This window comes from Bubalus bubalis, chromosome 14 (genome assembly GCF_019923935.1).
Source record: "Bubalus bubalis isolate 160015118507 breed Murrah chromosome 14, NDDB_SH_1, whole genome shotgun sequence".
In the NCBI taxonomy this organism is placed as follows: domain Eukaryota; kingdom Metazoa; phylum Chordata; class Mammalia; order Artiodactyla; family Bovidae; genus Bubalus; species Bubalus bubalis.
Genome location: NC_059170.1, coordinates 72520637 through 72548288, shown reverse-complemented (window position 1 = coordinate 72548288; position 27652 = coordinate 72520637). Strand labels below are relative to the sequence as shown.

Genomic DNA, 27652 nt, shown 5'->3' with positions numbered 1-27652 from the left:
GAAAAACACCAATACAGTATACTAATGCATATATATGGAATTTAGAAAGATGGTAATGATAACCCTGTATGCGAGACAGCAAAAGAGACACAGATGTATAGAACAGTCTTTTGGACTCTGTGGGAGAGGGCGAGGGTGGGATGATTTGGGAGAATGGCATAGAAATATGTATAATATCATATGTGAAACAAATCACCAGTCCAGGTTCGATGCGTGATACAGGATACTCGGGGCTGGTGCCCTGGGATGACCCAGAGCGATGGTATGGGGAGGGAGGTGGGAGGGGGGTTCGGGATGGGGAACACGTGTACACCCATGGTGGACTCATGTTGATGTATGGCAAAACCAATACAATATTGTAAAGTAATTAGCCTCCATTTAAAATAAATAAATTTAAAAAAGATGAATACAAGACAGAATGAAGGTCAAGATGAAACATTATTTTACAAACACAACAGAAATAGTGGGGGTAAGTCAGAGGAGGTGCTCTATATTATAAATATGAGATAAATTATTTCAAATTCAACGTAGGAGAAAGTGAGGTTGTGAAAACTCAATACTTATACACTTCTGAATGACATATAGCTGATTTTTATGAAGAACTGAAAGAAAATTTGATACTTAGCTTTTTTGGTGGTTGTTTTTGAGGTTGGTGGTTGTTTTTGTTTTTTTCTTTAAAGTGTAGTCATAAACTAACAATACTGTGTTAGTTTCCTGTGTATAGCAATGTGACCTGGTTACACTTGTATATGTATATATCTATATTGAATATAGTTCCTTCTGGAAGTTCATTTCAATTTGAAGTGATTTCTCTTTTTTAAAAAATTCTCACTTTGAAATTAATCAAGTGATGTCTTCTATTTAATCTAGCAAAACTTTCATTTATAGGCAATTCTAGATGAGCTCTATTTTAGGCCTTAGCAGATATATTATGAATTAAGAATTTGTGGCCCTTCTGTTTCTTGTGGTTACTAACTTACTGTTTGATACATACTTAATGTACTTAACTAATTTATCTTACTCTTTGGTATAATCTTGGTGGAGGTTTTGAATCTTTTTGAAAATAAAGAGGAAATAAGCATTTTATCTTGTCTTTTACTAAAATTATAATTTATAATTATATAAATGAGATTCTTAAACTCTTTTCATGTCATGAGAAAATTTTAAGCTGCAACAGTCTTAAAGAATAAAATGTAGAACTCCACCCCGCCCCACCCCCAGAGAGATTCTGATTTATCTTTTCCTAATATCTGCAAGTCACACACATTGAATGAATGAAATCACAATTCATGATTTTTTTCTTATGGAGACTACTTGTTATAAAATTATAAGGAAAGAATTACCAACAGAGTTTATAAAATTATCTCAGAAAGATAATTTTTTACTTTAAAAAATATCTCTAGTAATATGTATATTCCATTTTAGGAATTTTATTAAAGAATAAAATTTTAAGAAGTTTATTTTTAAGAAGTTTTTTTAAGTTAAGAAGTTATTTTTAAGTTTTATTTTTAAGAAACTTTATTAGCTTCAGTATTTGTAGGTGTTAAATTAGCATGTCAGTTCTTTGCTATACATGCTAAACTAAAATGCAAATTCTTCCATATCTAAAACTCAGTCATTGTGGTTACTTGATTGTTTCAGCTCATTTGTTCTTTCCTGATGTGAATATTGAATTCTGCTGGATAATCATAGATGTATTTGAAAACTTTTAAATCTCCAACTTGGATAATCATAGTTTTACTACTTTTTATATATCTAAATTGTTCCTTCAATCTTTATCTGCCATTGAAGAGGGCATAGAAAGAAAATTAGGGTCGTTAGTGTGCTGTTTACAGGGAAAAAAGAAAACGATGAAATTTTCAAATGGGGTTTTTAGAAAATGTATTTATTTTTTAATTGAAGGATAATCACTTTACAGAATTTTGTTGTTTTCTGTCAAACATCAACAAGAATCAGCCGTAGGTACACCCATGTCCCCTCCCTCCCAAACCCTCCTCCCATCTCCCTCCCCATCCCACTTTTCTAGATTGTCACAGAGTCCCTTTCTGAGTTCCCTGAGTCATATAACAAATTCCCATTGGCTATCTATTTTACATAAGGAATTGTAAGTTTCCATGTTACTCTTTCCATCCCTCTCACCCTCTCCCCACTTCCCCTCCCCCCATGTCCGTAAGTCTGTTCTCTATATCTGTTTCTCCATTGCTGCCCTGCAAATAAATTCATCAGTACCATTGTAGACTCAGAATCTTTGTAGATTCCATGTATATGTGAATAGTATATGATATTTATATTTCTCTTTCTGACTTGCTTCACTCTGGAGAATAGGCTCTAGGTTTGTCAACCTCGTTAGAACTGACTCAAATGTGTTTCTCTTTATGGCTGAGTAATAGTCCATTGTATATATTGTTCTAGTTCTATGAAAAATGCCATTGGTAATTTGAAAGTGATCACACTGAATCTGTAGATTGCATTTGGTAATATAGTCATTTTCACACTATTAATTCTTCCTACCCAGGAATATGGAATATCTCTCCACCTCTTTATGTCGTCTTTCTTTTCTTTCCTCGGTGTCTTAGAATTTTCCATATACAGGTCTTTTGTCTCCTTAGGTAGGTTTATTACTAGATATTTTATTCTTTTTGTTGCAGTGGTGAATGGGATTGGCTCCTTAATTTCACTTTCTGATTTTTCATTGTTAGTATATAGGAATTCAAGTGATTTCTGTGTATTGACCTTGTATCATACAACTTTGTTAAATTCATTGTTTAGCTCTAGTAATTTTCTTTTACTAGAAAATAGATAGTTTCTTTTGGGTTTTCTATGTGTGGAATCATTTCATTTGCAAAAGAGAGAGTTTTACTTCTTCTTTTCAGATCTGGATTCTTTTTATTTCTTTTTCTTCACTGATTGCCATAGCTAGGACTTCCAAAACCATGCTGAATAATTGTGGTGAGAATGGGCAACTTTGTCTTGTTCCTGATCTTAGAGGGAATGCTTTTCATTTTTCCTCATTGAGAATAATGTTTGCTGTGGGTTTATTCTATACGGCCTTTACTATGTTGACCGAGGTTCCTCCTGTGTCTATTTTTTGAAACGTTTTTGTCATAAACAGGTGCTGAATTGTGCCAAAGGCTTTTTCTGCCTCTATTGAGATGATCATATGGTTCTTATTTTTCAATTTGTTAAGATGGTGCATCACATTGAAATTGGTTTGTGTATATTGAAGAATCCTTGCATCCCTGGCATAAACCGAATTGATCATGGTATATGAGCTATTGAATGTGTTGCTGAATTGTGTTTGCTAGAGTTTTGTTGAGGATTTTTACATCTGTGTTTGTCAGTGATATTGGCCTGTAATTTTCTTCCTTGTGTTGTCTCTGCCTGGTTTTGGTATCAAGGTGATTGTGGCCTCATAGAATGAGTTTGGAAGTGTTCCTTCCTCTGCAATTTTTTGGAAGAGTTTCAGAAAAATAGGCATTAGCTCTTCTCTAAATGTTTGATAAAATTCCCCTGTGAAGCCATCTGGCCCTGGGCTTTTGTTTTTGGGAGATTTTGGAGAACACTTTCTATTTCAGTGTTTGTAATTGGCTTGTTTGTAATTTTTATTTCTCCCTGATTCAGTTTTGGGAGGTTGAACTTTTCTAAGAATCCGTCCATCTCCTCTCGGTTGTCCCTTTTATTAGCATGTTGTTGCTCATAACATTTTCTTATGATCCTTTTCATCTCTGTGTTGTCTGTTGTAACTTCTCCTTTTTCATTTCTAATCTTGTCAATTTGATTTTTCTCCCTTCTGTTCTTGATGAGTCTGGCTAGTGGTTTGTCCATTTTGCTTATCTTCTCAAAGAACCAGTGTTCAGTCTGATTAATCTTTGCTATTGTTTCCTTCATTTTCTTTTTGATTTATTTCTGCGCTGATCTGTATGATTTCTTTCCTTCTGCTGACTGTGGGGGGTTTTGGTTCTTTTTCTAGCTGCTTTAAATGTAGAGTGTTGCCTGTTCAAAGTTTTTCTTGTCCTGGAGGTAGGATTGTGCTGCTATCAACTTCTCTCTTAGAAGTGCTTTTATTGAATCCCATAGGTTTTGGGTGGTCGTGTTTTTGTTGTCATTTGTTTCTAGGAATCTTTTGATTTCCCTTCTTATTTCTTCAATAACCTTTTCGTTATTTAGTAATGAATTGTTTAATCTCCCTGAGTTTGTGCTTTTTTACATTTTTCTCCTGTAGTTGATATCTAGTCTCATAGTGTTGTGGTCAGAGAAGATACGTGACATATTTTCAATTTTTTAAATTTACTGAGGCTTGATTTGTGGCCCAAGATGTGGTCTATCCTAGAGAATGTTCCATGTGCAGTTGAGAACAAAGTGTATTCTTCTGCATTTGGATGGGAAGTCCTGAAGATATCAATTAGATCCATTGGGTCTAATGTTTCATTGAAGTTTTGTGTTTCCTTATTGATTCTCTGTTTTGATGATCTGTCCACTGGTGTAAGTGGGGTGTTAAAGTCCCCCACTATGGCTGTGTTGCTTTTGAATTCCCCTCTTATGCCTGTTAGTGTTTGCCTTGTGTATTGAGGTGCATCTATGTTGGGGGCATAAATACTTGCAATTGTTATATCTTCTTCTTGGATTGATCCTTTGATCATTATGTAGTGTCCTTTGTCTGTTATAATATTCTTTATTTTAAAGTCTATTTTGTGTGAAATAAGGGTTGCCACACTGGCTATCTTTTGGTTACCATTCAAATGGAATACCTTTTTCCATCCATTTACTTTCAGTCTGTATGTGTCTCTAGGTCTGAAGCGGGTCTCTTGTGGGCAGTATATATTTGGCTCTTGTTTTTGTATTCATTCAGTTATTCTGTATCTTTTGGTTGATGAATTGAATCCATTTATATTAAAGTAATAATCAATATATATGTTCCTGTTGACATTTTCTTAATTGTTTTGGGTTTGTTTTTGTAGGTCTTTCCTTTCTCTTGTGTTTACTGGCTGCAAATCCCTTTAGTATTTGTTGTAAGACTGGTTTGGTGGTGCTAAATTCTCTTAACTTTTGCTTTGTCTGTAAAGCTTTTGATTTCGCCATCAATTTTGAATCAGATCTTTTCAAATAGGGTTTTCTATTTCTTTCTTATGTCATAGTAGTACTTTAAAATGCCTCATAATTCCATCCTCACATAAGCATTTCTCTTCTACAAATTAAAACTTGTCTTTTAAGATCAATTTTAAAACAGAGTCTTCTTGTAGCATCTTGAATTGGTGTTTAACAATTAAACCTTTTCATTACACAAAATGCTTATTATGGTAATATGACAGAAATGAGTATTTTCATATATTTATAAAAGTATAGTTTTATATCCTTGAAACATGTTGAAATATATAATTGACAATTTTAATCTCATAGTTTTCTTCCCCTGGTATTGTTTTATTTTCAAAAGTTCAGATTTCTGCCTAGGGTTGCATTAATTATACCAGGTTAGTATTTTTTACAAATAATTATCTTTACAGTATGTTTTTCCTGAATAAGTTTATCTATTTCTAATTCAAATGTATTTACCCAAATCCTTTCTTCTGAGTCCCTTGCACGCCTCAAAATAATTTATTACACCCCAAACTGAAGGCATTGTCCCTGATGCTTCCCTCATCCCTGACTCTTTGTAAGCTATCCCTTCATCTGTCTTCCCCATCCTAGTAGACAGAATCACTGAAATGCCACAGCAGGAAAAATCCTGGACTCCAAACTTCCTTGAAATTACCGCTTCCAGTCACTCAAGAAGTTCAGTATTTTCTGCCTGCTTCTCATTTTTCATATCTTATCACCATAACTCACTGTCTCACCTATAATCTTGAAATATTCTTTTCTAGTTTTGCTACCCTGATGTTCTTTTTTATGTTGCTGCCAGAGTAATCTTTCTAAAATATACTTGTCAATCTTTTCATTCCTCCTGGCTCTGCAGTTTGTTTTAGAATGACTGTTACCATTTTTATTTGGCTATTTTTAAAACCAAATTAGCTTTTTAATTACAGTTTAATGGACACTTTGGGTGATGTACAGTATCTAGTGTGCTTACTGTCCACTCTGGAGCATTGCTTATAGGTTTTTGTTTTTGTTCTTTTCTTTTTAATGCTCTCCTGTAATACACTGTCATACTTGCTACTTCCTTCAATCTAAGTCTGAATTTGGCTATGAGGGGTTCATGGTTTGTGCCACAGTCAGCTCCCAGTCTTGTTTTTGCTGACTGTATAGAACTCCTCCATCTTTAGCTGCAAAGAATATAATCAACCTGATTTCGGTATTGGCCATCTGGTGATGTCCATGTGCAGAGTCTTCTCTTGTGTTGTTGGAAGAGGGTGTTTGCTATGACCAGTGCAATCACTTGGCAAAACTCTATTAGCCTTTGCCCTGCATTCTGTACTCCAAGGCCAAATATCCAAATAGGGAAAGGAGTACATCAAGGCTATATATTGTCACCCTGCTTATTTAACTTATATTCAGAGTACATCATGAGAAACTCTGGGCTGGATGAAGCACAAGCTGGAATCAAGATTGCTGGGAGAAATATCAATAACCTCAGATATGCAAATGACACCACCTTTATGGCAGCAAGTGAAGAACTAAAGAGCCTCTTGATGAAAGTGAAAGAGGAGAGTGAAAAAGTTGGCTTAAAACTCAGCATTCAGAAAACTAAGATCATGGCATCCAGGCCCATCACTTCATGGCAAATAGATGGGGAAACAGTGGAAACAATGACAGACTATATTTTCTTGGGCTCCAAAATCACTGCAGATGGTGACTGCAGTCATGAAATTAAAAGACACTTGCTCCTTGAAAGAAAAGGTATGACCAATCTAGACAGCATATTAAAAAGCAGAGACATTATTTTGCCAACAAAAGTCCATCTAGTCAAAGCTATGATTTTTCCAGTAGTCATGTATGGATGTGAGAGTTGGACTATAAAGACAGCTGAGCGCCAGAGAATTGATGCTTTTGAACTGTGGTGTTGGAGAAGACTCTTGAGAGGCCCTTGGACTGCAAAGAGATCCAACCAGTCCATCCTAAAGGAAATCAGTCCTGAATATTCATTGGAAGGACTGATGCTGAAGCTGAAACTTTGGCCATCTAATGCAAAGAACTGACTCATTAGAAAAGACCCTGATGCTGGGAAAGATTGAAGGCAGGAGGAGAAGGGGGTGACAGAGGATGAGATGGTTGGATGGCATCACCGAGTCAATGGACATGAGTTTGAGTAAACTCTGGGAGTTGGCGATGGACAGGGAGGCCTGGTGTGCTGCAGTCCATGGGGTCGCAAAGAGTCGGACACAACTGAACAACTGAACTAAACTGAACTTTCTACTTCCTAGTGCAGTGCAGTCTTTTCCCTGTCACTTGAATAAAAGCATGGCACCAAGTAAAATAAATTGGTGATGATCCCTGTCACTTGAAGGAAGAAGATGACACTTGCTTTTCCCTGTTTGAACCTGGTCCTCCAGTTTTGTCTCTCTATACAGTTCCCAGTAACTGTGATCTAGTTTTCCACATGACTTGTGAATACTGTTTCACACCTCATCTGTTGGTTCGGGCCTCCCTTCCTAGAACCCCCCTCACACCCCGGCTCTGCACTCTCTGTCTTCTGAGACACCGCCCTTTGTCACAGCGTTCCTTGAGCTTCCCAGGTACACCTGCCTCTGCTCTCCTTTGTGCGCGTCCTGTGCTCTGTCCACTTCAGCTGCAGAGAGGTCGAAGGATACTCTTCTGCTCTCGTTTGTTTCCACCTGTCTCTGCCTTGCCTAGACGCAGAGCAGAGTCGCTCTTCTCTTTAACAGTTCTAATTTCTCCCAGGACACCCTAGAGGATGTGCTAGACACCGTGATTGTCGTCTCACTGACGGGGTGAAGGACCAATGAATGAATATGTTTTCTGAAGTTGGGTTTTGGTTTTATTTTGTCTTGTTTCTATAGGAAGGAACCACAAAGCCAGAACTTGTTGAAAACGAAAGTGATGCTGATATTATTGAAAGGGCTCCCCAAGAGCAAGCAAATCATGACCATTTGACTTCTGTTGATAGAGCACACAAAAATAATAGAAGTGGTAAGTTAGTGAATGCCTGTGAATTTTGTCTATACTTAAAAGTAAATATAAAAACATGTAAATGGTATAGATCCAAATACAATATCCATTTCATTTGAAATACATTTCTTTTGCTCTCTTTCTTCAGAAGTGTCCCACTTACTACCAACTTTTTCTTCCTGAAAATGCTTCAACCCTCTGAAATTCTTTTCCACTACTTTATTTTATTGAAATATTTGTGGATAGGGAGAGACTTACATATGTCTTTAAAATTCATAGTAGTAAATGTTCTCATTAATGCATCTGTGACTGCATTTTACAGACATGATGTCAGCCATAGGATTGGGAGAAGAGAAAGATACAGAATCACCTAGGATTTCTGAGGTACTGTCTTCTATTATTATTTTGAAATGTAAGCCCTGAGTAATGTAAGTACATGAAAGTGGGAGATGCTGTGACTCTCTCACCTTTGCATTTCCCCATCAAAAGTCTTCTCTTACTTTTAACCTATATTGAATAAAATAATTCTATGCCAAATACTACCACCTAGTACACTGTTGTTCATTTGCAAGATTCACCTAGTGAAGTCAGTGTAGTACAGAAACCAAGGCTTAGAGCTCATAAGGAATCCGCTTGAGTTCTGAAGTTACATTTATCTGAAAACTGAAACATTATTTCAGGTCAGCCCATGGCCAAATGTTTCTTTGTTTCATGTGTGTGTGTATCACCTCTTTTTTAGATTCTTTTTCCCATATGGGCCATTGCAGAATATTGAGTAGCATTCCCTGTGCCATACAGCTGGTCCTCATTAGTTATCTATTTCATACACAATAGTGTGTAGTGTGTATGTGTCAGTCCCAATCTCCCAACCAAATGTATGTTTCTTTGGTACATGTGCACGTGTAAAACTGCTAGAGAGGGTCAGAGAGAAACAGGTTGAATTGTGGTTTTTATCACTTGGACCTTGAAAGATAGTGCTTGAAACTTAAAAGTGTTACTGTGTTTGGATTGTCAGGTTAATCTGGAAGAAACATTTCAAGAGAGGCAAAAGCATGGGGAATAGCAATAAATATGTGGGGTTGTAATAACAGCAGTTTGCTTTAGCAATGTTTTAATAAGTACAAACCATTTTGGATTGTTTAAGTAGCAGGGGGACTTCCCTGGTGCCTCAGAAGGTCAAGTATCTGCCTACGGTTTAGATCAAGGTTCGATCCCTGGGTCAGGAAAATCCCCTGGAGAAGGAAATGGCAACCCACTCCAGTACTCTTGCCTGGAAAATCCCATGGATGGAGGAGCTAGGCAGGCTACAGTCCGTGGTGTCGCAAGGAGTCGGACACGAGTGAGCAACTAAACTTAAGTAGCAGGGCAGAGTACCTTTATGGCAGCCGTACTTGAGGTAACATAAAGTAATGATGCCCTATTTGAAGGTGGCAGCTATGGAAGGAGATAGGAAGGGCCTGATGTCTTCGTTGCTGGCAGCCACTACCTGGTGATCCAGCAGTGTATGAAGTCAGCATCCAGGTTCTGTCATTTGGCAGCTGTGAGATCTTGGCAAAACCTGTCTTAACTGGGTTAAATGTAGGCAGTTTTTAAAAGTAGGGTATTTTCTTAAAAAGACATTAAGAAATCTTCATGGAACTCAATATTCATTTTAACAGAGTATCTCTGAGACCATTCCACAGAACTCTGTGTGTCATTTACCTGAAGATCAAAGAGGAAAAAATACATTAAATGGACAAGTAGAAGGTGAGAACTGTATTTTATAGAAAGGTTATTTGACAGAACATTGATTTAAAATGGGAATATTCTAACAGGCAAAAACAAACAAACAAACAAACAAAACATCTGTCAGATCCGTAGTGAGGAAAAAGACAAGAGGAGGAGGGAAATTGTGTATCTTATCAGGTGTCAGCCACAGATTAAATTGAGAATCCAGTTTAAGGAGCTAAATTATTAGTTCCTGGACTTCTTGGAGGTCCAAATGTTAAGACTGTCCAGTGCAGGGGTGGAGGTTTGATCCCTGGTCAGGGAACTAAGATTCCACGTGATGCTGGACAAGAGAAAAAATTATTAGTTCTGTCTCAAGATATTCTACAACCAAAAGAAGGCCGAGAAATAAGAGGAAAGAGGAAATGAACGATGAGAGAGGCAGAGAGTATAGGGAGGAAATGAAGAAAGGAAGCACAGGTCTGTGGGGGAAGGGGGCAATAAGTACTGAAAGTCTCTAGATAAAGGGAGAGTATTTGACATGGACGATGAATTTGAAGTGAGCTTCCAGCACCAAAACTTGTCAGAGAAGAACAGCAAAGTTCTCCCCTCTTCTTGTTTACTCGTTATTAGGAAGATGTTCAGAACTGTGGTCCCTGGGTGTGCAGAGCACTCTGTCATCCTCTGGGGGAGCGTGGGCACAGGTGCTCAGCTGTAAATGTGTGCAAATTGGTGTCATATGAAGTGTTGCTGCTTTCCAGCATGGTGTCACATGGGACAAAACAAGAGAGCTGGAAAGAAGGAGAGAGTGGGGGCACAACAGGGCGCTCAAGGAACCTACAGCCTGATAGAGAGTCCACTGGAAAGTTTCCACCTTGTAATGCAGTTTCAGTTTGGGAGGGGGGGAAGTGTTAGAGTGAGGAAGTTGAGGCTAAGATTTCAGGAGAATAAATTAAGTTGAAGTAATGTAGAAGCAGACTCCGTATAGACCAAATAGTTTCTCAAATTTTCATTAGTCGCCTGGGGACCTTGTGGGAAGTGCACATGCTGAGCACGAGGTCTGAGATTCTGCGTTTCTAACAAGCTCTCCGAGTAGCAAGGGTGTAGCCTTGCATTTAGAGAAATCTGGAAGAAGAGCATTGGCTAGTGCAGGACATAACAGGATCAAGGGAAAGCATTATGTTGTTTTTCTTTCTGAGCATGTTTATAGCCAGAGGGAAGCAAAGAGTCGAAGTAGCAATTATAGGTGTAAGATACCATTGCTGAGCAAAGAAGGAAAAGAAATGCTGGGGATGGTCCATAGAAAGAATGTAAAGGGGGAAGAATTCAGACCACGGATCCAGAGATTACCCTTTATAGAGGGAAGACTCTAGTGAAAGGACAAAGGGAGGAAAGTAAGGCTTTAGGGAGGTGAGTTTGGAGTCGATGAGGACACTTGAGAGAACTCCATCTGGATGGCTTCAGTGTATTTACCCTGAAAAGAGATAAGATCATTGTTGTTCCCGATAATACGGGAGGCAGGAGGGGGTGCTAGAAGTAGGGACAACCCCAGCTACTCCAAGTAACTATAGACATCAAAGACATATGTTGTACTGGTATTTGTTATTCAAATTAGATTAATTTGAATATGGAGGGATTGACTTTATTTTTAAGATAACTGAGTTTCTGACAGTGGTTTCACAGAAATCCTTTGAAGCATTAGCATGATGTACCCAACCAAACTAAGTTTTGAAACAAAACAGATCGATAGGGTTCATTCCCTAAATGCTAGAATTGTTATTTTCAATAAATACTACACTGATTTTAAAACATGCAAGATTTTTAACATCTAATAATTCTGTGGCAATTAAATTTATTATTTCCTTTTTGATCATTGTATTTCAATGTTGAGAATTTATTGTACATTATTTTGTAAGTGTGTCTTACATGCCTTCTTGCGTGAATGGATCGAGAAATTTTAAGATGACTAAACTAGAGGAGCCAAGATGTGCAGGCATACCAGTAGCCCACATGGGTATGGGAAAAAAATGAATATTTTTATGAACCGTTTTTCTACAAGTGTATATTCGAGCTAATCAGTTCATTACTCTTTCTCTGATGAGAAATGAATTATACATTCAGCTGAACTGTCATCCCAACTGTGCACTTCTTAAATGACTGGACAGGTTGAAGAACATGTTAAATACTTGCAGTATAATGGTGGAAATGTTACTGCTATATTGCATTCAAGATATACTGGTGCATTTTACCATCAGCTTGCACGTTTATCTTCTTGGGGTCATGATTTGCTCCTCTGATTAAGATTAATTTTCTCCTCATCAGTCAGCACATTCACATTGGTCTATGTACTCTTTAATATTTTCTGAAGTCATTGAAAACATGATGTTACTTTTGGAATCTTACTGCATGTTTTGGTAAACCTGTATTCCTGTTTTTTCTTCACTATCTATAATGGATTCCTATGTCTGTTTTGCCTGTGTCCTAACATCCCCCTAAAAACAAGACACTGAAACAGAATGTATTCAATGTCAAGGCTGAGCACGAGGATTCTGCTCGGTACTAACTCTGCCTGGATGTACAGCTGGCTTTCATGTTTACATGTAATTAACTCTGTGTCCCTTTTGCCTTTTAGCTTCTCCTGAGAAATGTCCTAATGTGAAGGTACAAACACGTATACTTTTATCTTGAATTATGAACTGTGGATTGTATCATATGTACATTATTTAATAATCAACTTGTTTCCAAACCAATTCAGCCTGCAGTCAGAGTGAAAGATTCTGTTCCTAATAAAACAGTAGGAATGAAGAAACCACAAACATCTAATTCAGGTAAATTTTGCAATACACACTTAACTCTGGCTGCTGCATTGCTGGCAGATGCTTTACCATCGAGCCATCAGGGAAGTCCCTTCTGGAAGGAGGGACACTGAAATATTTGAAATGCTAGCTCTTCGTACTCCTGACTTCTTTTTGCAAATTTAGTTGAAGAACTGGACATACATAAGGCAAATGTTATTGTTGGTATCCATGTTTTGAAAAAAAAGATATTTACAAGCATATGAACAAGAAATGTTTAAAATGTAAGCTTGAACTCAAGATGTTTCTGTATATGTTTCAATACCCTTAAGTTCTCAGTTTGGAATCTCTGTATTCTCAGGAATTCTCAGAGATTAATTATTAGACCCTAAGATTTTTCAGCAGATTTGGAAAACTCGGCAATGGCCATAGGACTGGAAAAGGTCAGTTTTCATTCCAATCCCAAAGAAAGGCAATGCCAAAGAATGTTCAAACTACCACACAATTGCACTCATCTCATACGCTAGTAAAGTAATGCTCAAAATTCTCCGAGCCAGGCTTCAGCAGTATGTGAACCGTGAACTTCCAGATGTTCAAGCTGGGTTTAGAAAAGGCAGAGGAACCAGAGATCAAATTGCCAATATCCGCTGGATCATCGAAAAAGCAAGAGAGTTCCAGAAAAACATCTATTTCTGCTTTATTGACTATGCCAAAGCCTTTGACTGTGTGGATCACAATAAACTGTGGAAAATTCTGAAAGAGATGGGAATACCAGACCACCTGACCTACCTCTTGAAAAACCTGTATGCAGGTCAGGAAGCAACAGTTAGAACTGGACATGGAACAACAGACTTGTTCCTAATAGGAAAAGGAGTATGCCAAGGCTGTATATTGTCACCCTGCTTATTTAACTTATAGGCAGAGTACATCATGAGAAACGCTGGGCTGGAAGAAGCACAAGCTGGAATCAAGATTGCTGGGAGAAATATCAATAACCTCGGATATGCAGATGACACCACCCTTATGGCAGAAAGTGAAGAGGAACTAAAAAGCCTCTTGATGAAAGTGAAAGAGGAGACTGAAAAAGTTGGCTTAAAGCTCAACATTCAGCAAACTAAGATCATGGCATCCGGTCCCATCACTTCATGGCAAATAGATGGGGAAACAGTAGAAACATTGTCAGACTTTATTTTTGGGGGCTCCAAAATCACTGCAGATGGTGTTTTCAGCCATGAAATTAAAAGACACTTACTCCTTGGAAGGAAAGTTATGACCGACCTACATAGCGTATTGAAAAGCAGAGATTACTTTGCCAAAAAAGGTCCGTCTAGTCAAGGCTATGGTTTTTCCCGTGGTCATGTATGGATGTGAGATTTGGACTGTGAAGAAAGCTGAGCACTGAAGAATTGATGCTTTTGAACTGTGGTGTTGGAGAAGACTATTGAGAGTCCCTTGGACTGCAAGGAGATCCAACCAGTCCATTCTGAAGGAGATCAGCCCTGGGATTTCTTTGGAAGGAATGATGCTAAAGCTGAAACTCCAGTACTTTGGCCACCTCATGTGAAGAGTTGACTCATTGGAAAAGACTTGGATGCTGGGAGGGATTGGGGGCAGGAGGAGAAGGGGATGACAGAGGATGAGATGGCTGGATGGCATCACTGACTCGATGGACATGAGTCTGAGTGAACTCCGGGAGTTGGTGATGGACAGGGAGGCCTGGCATGCTGCAATTCATGCGGTCACAAAGAGTCGGACAGGACTGAGCCACTGAACAGAATTGAAGATTTTTCCAGTGTCCAAAAATGCTTAATTGATCTCTGACCTTTACCTAGAGTAAAGCTTCACTTGTTAATATCAGTTGTAGTTCTGCTTATAATTATTTCATTTTAGTGTCGATACACAGGTGAATGTAGGCCGATCAGATGTTTTGATTAGCAGACTGTGTGTGTGTGTGTGGTATCTTTGATTATTAGAAGTAGGGGAAGTAATCATACCTTAGATTCGATAGACATAATGTTTTAAAACAGTGATTTTATTAAAAGCTTCTGCACATCAAAGGAAACTATTAGTAAGGTGAAAAGGCAGCCTTCAGAATGGGAGAAGATAATAGCAAATGAAGCAACTGACAAACAACTAATCTCGAGAATATACAAGCAACTCCTACAGCTCAACTCCAGAAAAATAAATGACCCAATCAGAAAATGGGCCAAAGAACTAAATAGACATTTCTCCAAAGAAGACATACAGATGGCTAACAAACACATGAAAAGATGCTCAACATCACTCATTATCAGAGAAATGCAAATCAAAACCACTATGAGGTACCATTTCACACCAGTCAGAACGGCTGCGATCCAAAAGTCTACAAGTAATAAATGCTGGAGAGGGTGTGGAGAAAAGGGAACCCTCTTACACTGTTGGTGGGAATGCAAACTAGTACAGCCACTATGGAGAACAGTGTGGAGATTCCTTAAAAAACTGGAAATAGACCTGCCTTATGATCCAGCAATCCCACTGCTGGGCATACACACTGAGGAAACCAGAAGGGAAAGAGACACGTGTACCCCAATGTTCATCGCAGCACTGTTTATAATAGCCAGGACATGGAAGCAACCTAGATGTCCATCAGCAGATGAATGGATAAGAAAGCTATGGTACATATATACAATGGAGTATTACTCAGCCATTAAAAAGAATACATTTGAATCAGTTCTAATGAGGTGGATGAAACTGGAGCCTATTATACAGAGTGAAGTAAGCCAGAAAGAGAAACACCAATACAGTATACTAACGCATATATATGGAATTTAGAAAGATGGTAACAATAACCCTGTGTACAAGACAGCAAAAGAGACACTGATGTATAGAACAGTCTTATGGACTCTGTTGGAGAGGGAGTGGGCGGGAAGATTTGCGAGAATGGCATTGAAACATGTAAAATATCATGTATGAAACGAGTTGCCAGTCCAGGTTCGATGCACGATACTGGATGCTTGGGGCTAGTGCACTGGGACGACCCAGAGGGATGGAATGGGGAGGGAGGAGGGAGGAGGGTTCAGGATGGGGAACACATGTATACCTGTGGCGGATTCATTTTGATACTTGGCAAAACTAATACAGTTATGTAAAGTTTAAAAATAAAATAAAATTTAAAAAAAAAGAAAACTAAAAAACAAACAAACAAACAAAAGTCTACAAGCAATAAATGCTGGAGAGGGTGTGGAGAAAAGGGAACCCTCTTACACTGTTGGTGGGAATGCAAACTAGTACAGCCACTATGGAGAACAGTGTGGAGATTCCTTAAAAAACTGGAAATAGAACTGCCTTATGATCCAGCAATCCCACTGCTGGGCATACACACTGAGGAAACCAGAAGAGAAAGAGACACGTGTACCCCAGTGTTCATCGCAGCACTGTTTATAATAGCCAGGACATGGAAGCAACCTAGATGTCCATCAGCAGATGAATGGATAAGAAAGCAGAGGTACATATACACAATGGAGTAGTACTCAGCCATTAAAAAGAATACATTTGAATCAGTTCTAATGAGGTGGATGAAACTGGAGCCTATTATACAGAGTGAAGTAAGCCAGAAAGAGAAACACCAATACAGTATACTAACGCATATATATGGAATTTAGAAAGATGGTAACAATAACCCTGTGTACGAGACAGCAAAAGAGACACTGATGTATAGAACAGTCTTATGGACTCTGTGAGAGAGGGAGAGGGTGGGAAGATTTGGGAGAATGGCATTGAAACATGTAAAATATCATGTATGAAATGAGTTGCCAGTCCAGGTTCGATGCACGATACTGGATGCTTGGGGCTGGTGCACTGGGAGGACCCAGAGGGATGGAATGGGGAGGGAGGAGGGAGGAGGGTTCAGGATGGGGAACACATATATACCTGTGGTGGATTCATTTTGATATTTGGCAAAACTAATACAGTTATGTAAAGTTTAAAAATAAAATAAAATTTAAAAAAAAAGCAATTTCAAAAATAACACTTAAAAAAAAAAACAGTGATTCTGAAAGTTTTTGGCTTTAGGATCCTTTTATACTTCTAAAGATTATTGAAAATTCCAAGGAACTTTGTTTAAGTCTATTGTTGTTCACTATATTGGAAAATAAAACTGAAAAACTTAAAATACAAGCACACACAATCATAGTTGCTAATTCCATTAGTCTTAGTGTTATGATATCACATATTGTCTCTGAAGAACTCCACTGTGCCCTCAGAGTAGAATGAGAATGGAAGTAATGTTTACTGTTGTTGTGAAAATAGTTCTGACCTCTTGGACCCCCTGACTCGATGGGTCTCTGGACTTCAGCAATTCTGAGGGGACACTTGAGAACCACTGTTTTAAAACATTGAAGTGGTTGGATGTAAAATGATAAAGGGGCCCTTGTGTTGACCCAGGGTTTTAAGTTTCACTTTTACATTTCTTGCTTGTTTCTTTGACTTCTCTTAAGAAATTTAGATCTGACCGTTTTAGTTTTTTGTGGTGTATTCATTCCTGTCTTCCCTCTGTGCTCTTTGGATCCAGTGTGGTCCTAGACTTACCTGTTTTCACATGGAAACAATTAGTCACACACCAGGCTATCATTTCTTATAGAAGTTTATGATATTTTTGTTTAGTCGCTAAGTTGTGTTCAACCACTGCGACCTCATGGACTATAGCCCGCCAGGATCCTCTGTCCAAGAGATTTTCCAGGCAAGAGGCAAGAATACTGGAGTGGGTTGCCATTTCCTTCTCCAGGTTATGACGTTTATCCAAGGCTTTAAAAATGAGTTCTGAAGATATTTCTACATTGAGGAAAGACTGTCTCATTGAAATTAAAGTAGTTGTTGATGGTGGTGGTATTCAGTCGCTAAGTCGTGCCCAACTCTTTGTGACCCCATGGACTGCAGCCAGGCCTCTCTGTCCCTCACCATCTCCCGGAGTTCACCCAAGTTCATGTCCATTGAATCAGCGATGCTGTCCAACCATCTCATCCTCTGCCGCCCCCTTCTCTTCTTGCCCTCCCCTTCTCATCCTGCCCTCAGTCTTTCCCAGCATCAGGTGCTTTTCCGGTGAGCCAGCTGTTCACATCAGGTGTGCCAAGTATTGAAGCTTCAGCTTCAGCATCAGTCCTTCCAATGAATATTCAGGGTTGATCTCCCTTAGGATTGACTGGTTTGATCTCTTTGCTGTCCAGGGGACTCTCAAGAGTCTCTCCAGCACAATTTGAAAGCATCAATTCTTTGGTGCTCAGTCTTCTTTGTGGTCCAACTGTCACATGCGACTACTGAAAAAACCAGAGCTTTGCCTGTACGGACCTTTGTCAGCAAAGTGATGTCTTTGCTTTTTAATGTGTTGTCTAGGTTTCTACCATTAATGAAAGTAGTACCACTCATTAAAAGTGTTTTTAAAACCATGGTCTCTAGAACACACAATATTATCATGCAAAATTAAATGTAAAATAGAGATGAATTTTGTTAATAAAATATTTGTATGTTGAAGGAAAATAATAATAAAGTTCTTATGAAATACAGGTAGACAGAGTTGTATTCTTACTCAGATCCTGATAAATGGAGACTTTGTTTTCAGATTTTTCAGATTGGGATTCGACTAGTTTGAGCTTCAATAGTGAGATTTGTCAAAGAGCCAGGCATTTGAAAGGTGATGATCAGCGTCCGTTGGCATCCCAATCAATGACCAAAAACCAATTGGCACCCACAGAACTCGGACAGAAGACCGTAGCAGATAAAGAAAAGATGAAAAATGCAGCGGTGTTTCTTGTAGGGAATTCCATGCCCCATCACCCGTGCCAGTCCCCGCTGCCAGGAAACAGAGGAAGCAAAGAAGGTAATAAAGATCGAATCAAAGTAATACTAGAACATAAAAAGTAGAAGAAATGAGACATGTTAGTTAATGTCTCTTCGTGAATGACAGTGACATGTAAGATAGAGTCACCTCTGAAGGAGTAGTGAGTTTGAGGGGAAGGGGGACGTGGAACTGATTCTCTGAAGAAAGACTTTGTACGAGGTAGTCAGAGTTGTATTCTTACTCAGATCCTGATAAATGGAAACTTTGTTTTCAGATTTTTCAGATTGGGATTCGACTAGTTTGAGCCTCAATAGTGAGACTTGTCAAAGAGCCAGGCATTTGAAAGGTGATGATCAGCGTCTGTTGGCGTTCCAATCAGTGACCAAAAATCAATCGGCACCCACAGAACTCGGACAGAAGACTGTAACAGATAAAGAAAAGATGAAAAATGCAGCAGTGTTTCTGGTAGGGAATTCCATGCCCCATCACCCGTGCCAGTCCCCGCTGCCAGGAAACAGAGGAAGCAAAGAAGGTAATGCAGAAGCCCAGGGCACTCAGCCATGCACCACCTGGGCACAGCCTTACCGCCCTTCTGACAGTTCTGGATTAGATTTTGTGGCAAAATCTACCTTGTGCTGACTCCTTTTATGCAACCTGCAGCCAAACAATATCTCTTAGCAAAGTGCTTGCATTCTCCCTCTGACCATAGTAATATAATAAATAACAGAGTTTGGAGGAAGCAAGTTTGTTTAGGCTAGTATTTAGCATACATCTGAGGGTGGGTAGCAGGATTATATTTAGAACTCTGGGACTCTTTGTGAGACCTAGGTAGACAAGTAATTATTGAAAAAAATAAAGAATATTTATACTAAGGTGATTTTTTACAGCTTGTCCTCTGCAGTCTAAAAGCCAAGAGGATAGACATGTGAAGAAATAATTTACAGCTCAGATCTATATCTATCACTAGAGAAGTCTAGAAAGGTACACTAGAAAAATCTACAAAGTACCAAGGTAGCTACAAGGAAAGGGATACCTCTTTATCAGGGGAAAGATAGCTGTAATCAAGGGCAACTTCACAAAGCAGGTTGAGTCTTAAGAGATGAAAAGTAATTTGTCAGAAGAGTACAGGGAAGCATTTCAGATGAAGGAATTGATAAAAGCATAAAAAGTAAGAGGAATTTTGTAAACTAAGAATAATAATGCAGTTGAAGCTTGGCGTGTTGTTAAAAAGGTACTGTGATGAAGTAGAGAAGAGAATATACTGTAACTTTATATGTCTGTCCTGTATTTTGAAATTTTGTTTAGTGTCTGATTGTTTTTTTCACTGATGCTTGGATGAATTCATGAATGAACCTTTGAGGTGTTTGTGTGTCTGTATCCTGGTGACATCTGGTGTTTCCCAAATGGTTTGTTGAAGTTTTTGATCATTGGAAGTATTTCTTAAAGAAGTAAATATTCATCTGAAGACAAATATCGACTTAAGCTGTCATTTGATACAATGTTTTAAATCTGTGTTTTAAATAAAGATTATGTCTTTTATCTAAATATTCTAAGTAATTTTAACTAAACATGCAGATTTGTCAGGAGAACTAGACTTGGAAGTGATATTGGAGGGAGAACAAGAAAAACCTGATGGAGATGAAAATAACCATACACAGGTAAGTAAAACTATAAATTTAAATTTCTGGTTTAATACCATTTTCTATGCTTCAGCAACACAATACAGTGTGTAACAGAGTCCATAACAAATAAAATTGCCTTTCAAAATTACCTTTTTAATTCCAAGCATCTTTTCTGACCACAATGCAGTAAGATTAGATCTCAATTACAGGAGAAAAACTATTAAAAATTCCAACATATGGAGGCTGAACAACACACTGCTGAATAACCAACAAATCACAGAAGAAATCAAAAAAGAAATCAAAATTTGCATAGAAACGAATGAAAATGAAAACACAACAACCCAAAACCTGTGGGACACGGTAAAAGCAGTCCTAAGGGGAAAGTTCATAGCAATACAGGCACACCTCAAGAAACAAGAAAAGAGTCAAATAAATAACCTAACTCTACACCTAAAGCAACTAGAAAAGGAAGAAATGGAGAACCCCAGTGTTAGTAGAAGGAAAGAAATCTTAAAATTTAGAGCAGAAATAAATGCAAAAGAAACAAAAGAGACCATAGCAAAAATCAACAAAACCAAAAGCTGGTTCTTTGAAAGGATAAATAAAATTGACATATCATTAGCCAGACTCATCAAGAAACAAAGGGAGAAAAATCAAATCAATAAAATTAGAAACGAAAATGGAGAGATCACAACAGACAACACAGAAATACAAAGGATCATAAGAGACTACTATCAACAATTATATGCCAATAAAATGGACAACGTGGAAGAAATGGACAAACTCTTAGAAAAGTACAACTTTCCAAAACTGGACCAGGAAGAAATTGAAAATCTTAACAGACCCATCACAAGCACAGAAATTGAAACTGTAATCAAAAATCTTCCAGCAAACAAAAGCCCAGGTCCAGACAGCTTCACAGCTGAATTCTACCAAAAATTTAGAGAAGAGCTAACACCTATCCTGCTCAAGCTCTTCCATAAAATTGCAGAGGAAGGTAAACTTCCAAACTCATTCTATGAGGCCACCATCACCCTAATACCAAAACCTGACAAAGATCCCACAAAAAAAGAAAACTACAGGCCAATATCACTGATGAACATAGATGCAAAAATCCTTAACAAAATTCTAGCAATCAGAATCCAACAACACATTAAAAAGATCATACACCATGACCAAGTGGGCTTTATCCCAGGGATGCAAGGATTCTTCAATATCCGCAAATCAATCAATGTAATACACCACATTAACAAATTGAAAAATAAAAACCATATGATTATCTCAATAGATGCAGAGAAAGCCTTTGACAAAATTCAACATCCATTTATGATAAAAACTCTCCAGAAAGCAGGAGTAGAAGGAACATACCTCAACATAATCAAAGCTATATATGACAAACCCACAGCAAACATTATCCTCAATGGTGAAAAATTGAAAGCATTTCCTCTAAAGTCAGGAACAAGACAAGGGTGCCCACTTTCACCATTACTATTCAACATAGTTTTGGAAGTTTTGGCCACAGCAATCAGAACAGAAAAAGAAATAAAAGGAATCCAAATTGGAAAAGAAGAAGTAAAACTCTCACTATTTGCAGATGACATGATCCTCTACACAGAAAACCCTAAAGACTCCACCAGAAAATTACTAGAACTAATCAATGACTATAGTAAAGTTGCAGGATATAAATCAACACACAGAAATCCCTTGCATTCCTATATACTAATAATGAGAAAACAGAAAGAGAAATTAAGGAAACAATTGCATTCACCCTTGCAACGGAAAGAATAAAATACTTAGGAATATATCTACCTAAAGAAACTAAAGACCTATATATAGAAAACTCTACAACACTGGTGAAAGAAATCAAAGAGGACACTTACAGATGGAGAAATATAGCATGTTCATGGATTGGAAGAATCAATATAGTGAAAATGAGTATACTACCCAAAGCAATTTATAGATTCAATGCAATCCCTATCAAGCTACCAACAGCATTCTTCACAGAGCTAGAACAAATAATTTCACAATTTGTATGGAAATACAAAAAACCTTGAACAGCCAAAGCGATCTTGAGAAAGAAGAATGGAACTGGAGGAATCAACCTACCTGACTTCAGGCTCTACTACAAAGCCACAGTTATCAAGACAGTATGGTACTGGCACAAAGACAGGAATATAGATCAATGGAACAAAATAGAAAGCCCAGAGATAAATCCACGCACATATGGACACCTTATCTTTGACAAAGGAGGCAAGAATATACAATGGATTAAAGACAATCTCTTTAACAAGTGGTGCTGGGAAATCTGGTCAACCACTTGTAAAAGAATGAAACTAGAGCACTTTCTAACACCATACACAAAAATAAACTCAAAATGGATTAAAGATCTCAACGTAAGACCAGAAACTATAAAACTCCTAGAAGAGAACATAGGCAAAACACTCTCCGACATACATCACAGCAGGATCCTCTATGACCCACCTCCCAGAATATTGGAAATAAAAGCAAAAATAAACAAATGGGACCTAATTAACCTTAAAAGCTTCTGCACATGAGAGGAAACTATTAGCAAGGTGAAAAGACAGCCTTCAGAATGGGAGAAGATAATAGCAAATGAAGCAACTGACAAACAACTAATCTCAAAAATATACAAGCAACTCCTACAGCTCAACTCCAGAAAAATAAATGACCCAATCAGAAAATGGGCCAAAGAACTAAATAGACATTTCTCCAAAGAAGACATACAGATGGCTAACAAACACATGAAAAGATGCTCAACATCACTCATTACCAAAGAAATGCAAATCAAAACCACTATGAGGTACCATTTCACACCAGCCAGAATGGCTGCGATCCAAAAGTCTACAAGCAATAAATGCTGGAGAGGGTGTGGAGAAAAGGGAACCCTCTTACACTGTTGGTGGGAATGCAAACTAGTACAGCCACTATGGAGAACAGTGTGGAGATTCCTTAAAAAACTGGAAATAGAACTGCCTTATGATCCAGCAATCCCACTGCTGGGCATACACACTGAGGAAACCAGAAGAGAAAGAGACACGTGTACCCCAGTGTTCATCGCAGCACTGTTTATAATAGCCAGGACATGGAAGCAACCTAGATGTCCAACAGCAGATGAATGGATAAGAAAGCAGAGGTACATATACACAATGGAGTAGTACTCAGCCATTAAAAAGAATACATTTGAATCAGTTCTAATGAGGTGGATGAAACTGGAGCCTATTATACAGAGTGAAGTAAGCCAGAAAGAGAAACACCAATACAGTATACTAACGCATATATATGGAATTTAGAAAGATGGTAACAATAACCCTGTGTACGAGACAGCAAAAGAGACACTGATGTATAGAACAGTCTTATGGAGTCTGTGGGAGAGGGAGAGGGTGGGAAGATTTGGGAGAATGGCATTGAAACATGTAAAATATCATGTATGAAACGAGTTGCCAGGCCAGGTTCGATGCACGATACTGGATGCTGGGGGCTAGTGCACTGGGAAGACCCAGAGGGATGGTATGGGGAGGGAGGAGGGAGGAGGGTTCAGGATGGGGAACACATGTATACCTGTGGCGGATTCATTTTGATATTTGGCAAAACTAATACAATTATGTAAAGTTTAAAAATAAAATAAAATTTAAAACAAAAAAAAAACACAAAATTACCTTTTTAGAATTGATAGATAATAATTTAATAGTTTTTATAGCACTTTAATTATACAACTTAAAATACTGTTAGAATCTATTATAATTTATAGTTCGTCTTTGGAATTGAGGGAAAAAAATTTCCTGACTTGTTTACTTCTTCCATTTTTATAACTTCATTACATGATTAAGAAGGTGATATCAAATACTGAATCATAAGATTAAGCAGTTGAAATTATGAATATGACAGCCCCTGACCTAGATACATGTAAAGAGAAATCATTCCCAGTGGCTCAAGGTTTTCCGTTGAAATCGCCAGCCACTGATGCCAAGATGAAAGATTCATTCTGCCTGTGATCTCAGCATAACTGACTTGGGATGAACATTCAGGGAGAGAGTAGGGTCATAGAATCAACCCAGTTGCCTATTAAGAGAATCGAACCTTCTAGACTGGACCTTTGTTTTTAGGGTACAAATAATAATGTTCTAATTTATTTCATTTCAGGGTGGGAAATCAGTAGATATTACTAAAAATGCTTTATCCACTTTCTTTGGTGGATATTAGAACATAATATAACTGAATGTAGGGGCTTCCTGGGTAGCTCAGCTGGTAAAGAATCTGCCTGCAATGCAGGAGACCCCAGTTCAATTCCTGGGTCGGGAAATTTCCCTGGAGAAGGGATAGGGTACCCACTCCAGTATTGTTGGGCTTCCCTGGTGGCTCAGACAGTAAAGAATCTAGTATTCCAAGTATGTCCTGAACAAAAAGAACCCAGTCTTGAAAATGTTTTTTCCTTGAATAAACTATGGGTCCCCAGGATATGCTTGTCAGTCATCTTCAAAGCTTTGTTTCAGTGAAAATAAAATAGACCTTGAAAGTGATAAACTAGATATTGAACATGTGTTTACCAAAAATGAGGAGAGTTTGTATAATGATGCAGAAAATAAAAAAGTAGGAGACCAGGTAGTTACATTTGAAGTGAAAGAAGACCAAGAGTTTGATATGTAAATGTCAGACAATATGAGGCAAAATCCCACTAGTCGGAAAACAGACATCGGACAGACACGTCGGTCTAGTCTGTGGCTTGTCTGCTCCGGTAAGATGAAACACGTAATTCAAATAAAAAGTCACGGTACTCCTGCTGTCGTTAAAAATACTGATAAGAAAAGCAGACCAATACAGGACTGGTTCCAGAAGCTACTGCATGCAGATAATTGCAGTACTAGTGAGGATGAAAGCATGGAGCCCGATTTAGAAAATGGGAATTCTTCTCCACCAAATAGTCACAGAGAATCCAAAGTGTATCTGAATGAAGAATTACAGAAGGATATGCAGAGGTTTAAGAATGCAATAGACATGTTACAAGTAGTGTTGTTAGCTTTGGAAAAAGAGAACATTCAGCTTCCAAAAGAGGTAGACATTCGTTTGCTCTTGCTTTGGTTTTTCCCTTTCTGGATGATCTGGTCGATTTTGATTTTCTACTTATGGATAAAGTGGGGTCATCTAAATAGGTAATTGTGTAGAAATAGATTATTTCTGCCATCCAAATAATAGGAATTCAGGAAACTGTTTTCATGGCTTTTGTCCTTCAATCAATCAAATTCTGTCTCTGTCAGTCTTTCATATGGACTGGGAAACTCATTTAGCTGTATACCATGTAACCTTCGGAGCCAGAATAAGCACCAAGGAAAGTGTTTAAGGAGTATGATCAACGAGGGTTTTGCAGTGTTTTTTTTTTTTTAAATTTTGTTGGATTAAATATAAGTTGCATTTCCACGGAATGGGAAGAAAGCAGTGACTGAGAGAAGGGACATAAACACGTGTTCCCTCTAATCTCTTCATTGTGGTTGAATATGTGTGATCTTTTCTGCTTTCCTCAGTCCCTGGGCACTTAGATATCCAACATGGCCAGGATGTTTTTAATAACAAATACATGCGCTCCCACATATGCCTTAATCACCACTTTCAGATGTCTCTTTTGAGAGAGACCTCTTCATGATGTTGTTTACTAAAATGTAGTAAGTTTTGATATGTGTGATTTTATCACATAGGTAGTATATGTGTGTGTGAGAGTTGGTCAGTCATGTCTGACTCTTGGCGACCCCATGGACTGTAGCTGGGCAGGCTCCCCTGTCCATGGATTTCTTCAGGCCAGAATATCATTGGAGAGGATAGCTGTTCCCTTCTCCACGGGATCTTCCCAACCCAGGGATCGAAGCCAGGTCTCCTGCATTGAAAGCAGATTCTTTAAAATCTGAGCCACCAGGGAAGCCCATAGGTAGTACAAACCCTCAGCAAAAAAAGAAAAAAAAAAAAAAATCAAGTGTTTATCTCCAAAGGAAAGAATGGAGGTTTGAGATGCTGTGAGATTTTTCTTTCTTCAGTAGTAGGTTTTTAAACTTGCTTGCTCTTTTGTGTAAGACAAAAAAAAGAAAAAAATGTAGCTATTCCCCTTTAAAGAAAAAGGAGAATGAACCCTACCCCAACTAATGAATTAAATTACTTTGCCAAAGTCACGCTTTTAACTTATCTGATTCATTTGAGGAATTCATTTGTTAATTTCATCAGATTCAAGATTATAGAATTGTATCATCTCTTTTGGTGCCATAAAATGTTAGGGAATGCCACTTTAGGGGCTTTGAACAAATCATTTAACTTTTTTTTTATTTTAAAGCTGTTTTTGGTAAATAGTGGGGCAAAGGTAGATAGTTATTTCCATACCCTCTAGCTATAAAATTTGATGGTTACTGAATGTGGAATTGGGAAGCATTACTTATATTCCAGAATTCCACACTAACACCTCCTCAGTTTCATTCTGCTCCTTGTGTTTTGGTCAACTTTGGTTCATATAGTTCAGTGAACACCATCAGGTTTTTGCTATCTCCTGGATCCAAATGAAAAAAGAATTAGAAAAGGCAGTGGGGAAAGAATAGCTTTAGTGCAGAAAGAAGAAAGTTTCCTTTCTGTTTCTGAGGCACTAAGGTGTCACATCCTCTACATCTGACTGTTTAATGGAAAATCCAGGTGGTAAAGACCGAAGAGGACAGATGTTGTGTGTTTTTATTTCTCTATCTCTGCCAGTCAGATGGGGAAGACTGGATGTGAATAATTGTATCTTATTAAAAAAGCCTTTCTTGAGATTTGGGGAATTTTGTTTCTTTCCCTCAGAAAGAAGCACATTTTACAAAAATTTCAGTGACTTGTAAGTGATAAAATTTATGTAAGCACAAATATATTTTTATCACTTAAACTCAGGGCAAATGCTGAGTCAAATAATAAATTGAAAACAGAGTCTCTAGAATTAAGTAATAGCGATTATTCTTAGTGTCAAACTTTCATTAAAGGTTGAAGAAGAAAAGAAGCACAAAGATGCTGCTGATGAGAGTCGACTGATTCAGCAGAGAAAGAGTGGAGGAAATAACAAGCAGACGTTTCCTGCTATGGAGAATAAAGGTTCTGATAGGTAAGCCTATATCAAAATTTAACAGTAGGTCATTTGTTATTTTCCTGTAAAATCATTTCTAACTTGAGCTAATGTTTGTGATTTATGAATTTTATATTTTACTAGGGATATAGTTATTTTGAATACTCTTGTCCTTTAGTCTTAATACTAGAGTTCCTTTGTTAACATACCACCGTGTTACAGTATTAGAGGATTCTGGATTTGACTGCATACTTGCCTTAACCAGTGTGTTGTAAAGTTAAATTTATGTCACTAATGAGCATCCTTTCATTTCAGTCGGAGGACTTCTTTCAGCATTTCTCATGAGGCGGGACTAGTGGTGATGAACTCCCTCAGGTTTGCTTTGTCTGGGAAAGTTTTTATTTCTCCTTCATTTCTGAAAGACACCTTTTCTGGATAGAGTACTCTTGGTTGGCAGTTTTCTCCTAGCACTTTGAGTATGTCCATGGATGGAGCCAGATCGCTGTTGGTGGCGGGAGAGCCGATGAGGCACCTGCCTTTCATCCGTGATGCTGACGTCACACATATGGGTGGT

The 27652-nt window shown here is 38.0% G+C and overlaps 1 protein-coding gene across 1 annotated transcript in view; it reads left to right on the top strand.

Moving 5' to 3' along the window:
* LOC102405323 (ankyrin repeat domain-containing protein 26) overlaps positions 1-27652 on the top strand; it is a 90018-nt gene that overhangs the window by 41704 nt on the left and 20662 nt on the right. Inside the window, exons 10-13 of the mRNA XM_045162576.1 lie at positions 18240-18414; positions 18650-18907; positions 19951-20033; positions 26999-27117. Coding sequence (XP_045018511.1) covers positions 18240-18414; positions 18650-18907; positions 19951-20033; positions 26999-27117 — 635 coding nt within the window. The remainder of the gene's footprint in view (positions 1-18239; positions 18415-18649; positions 18908-19950; positions 20034-26998; positions 27118-27652) is intronic.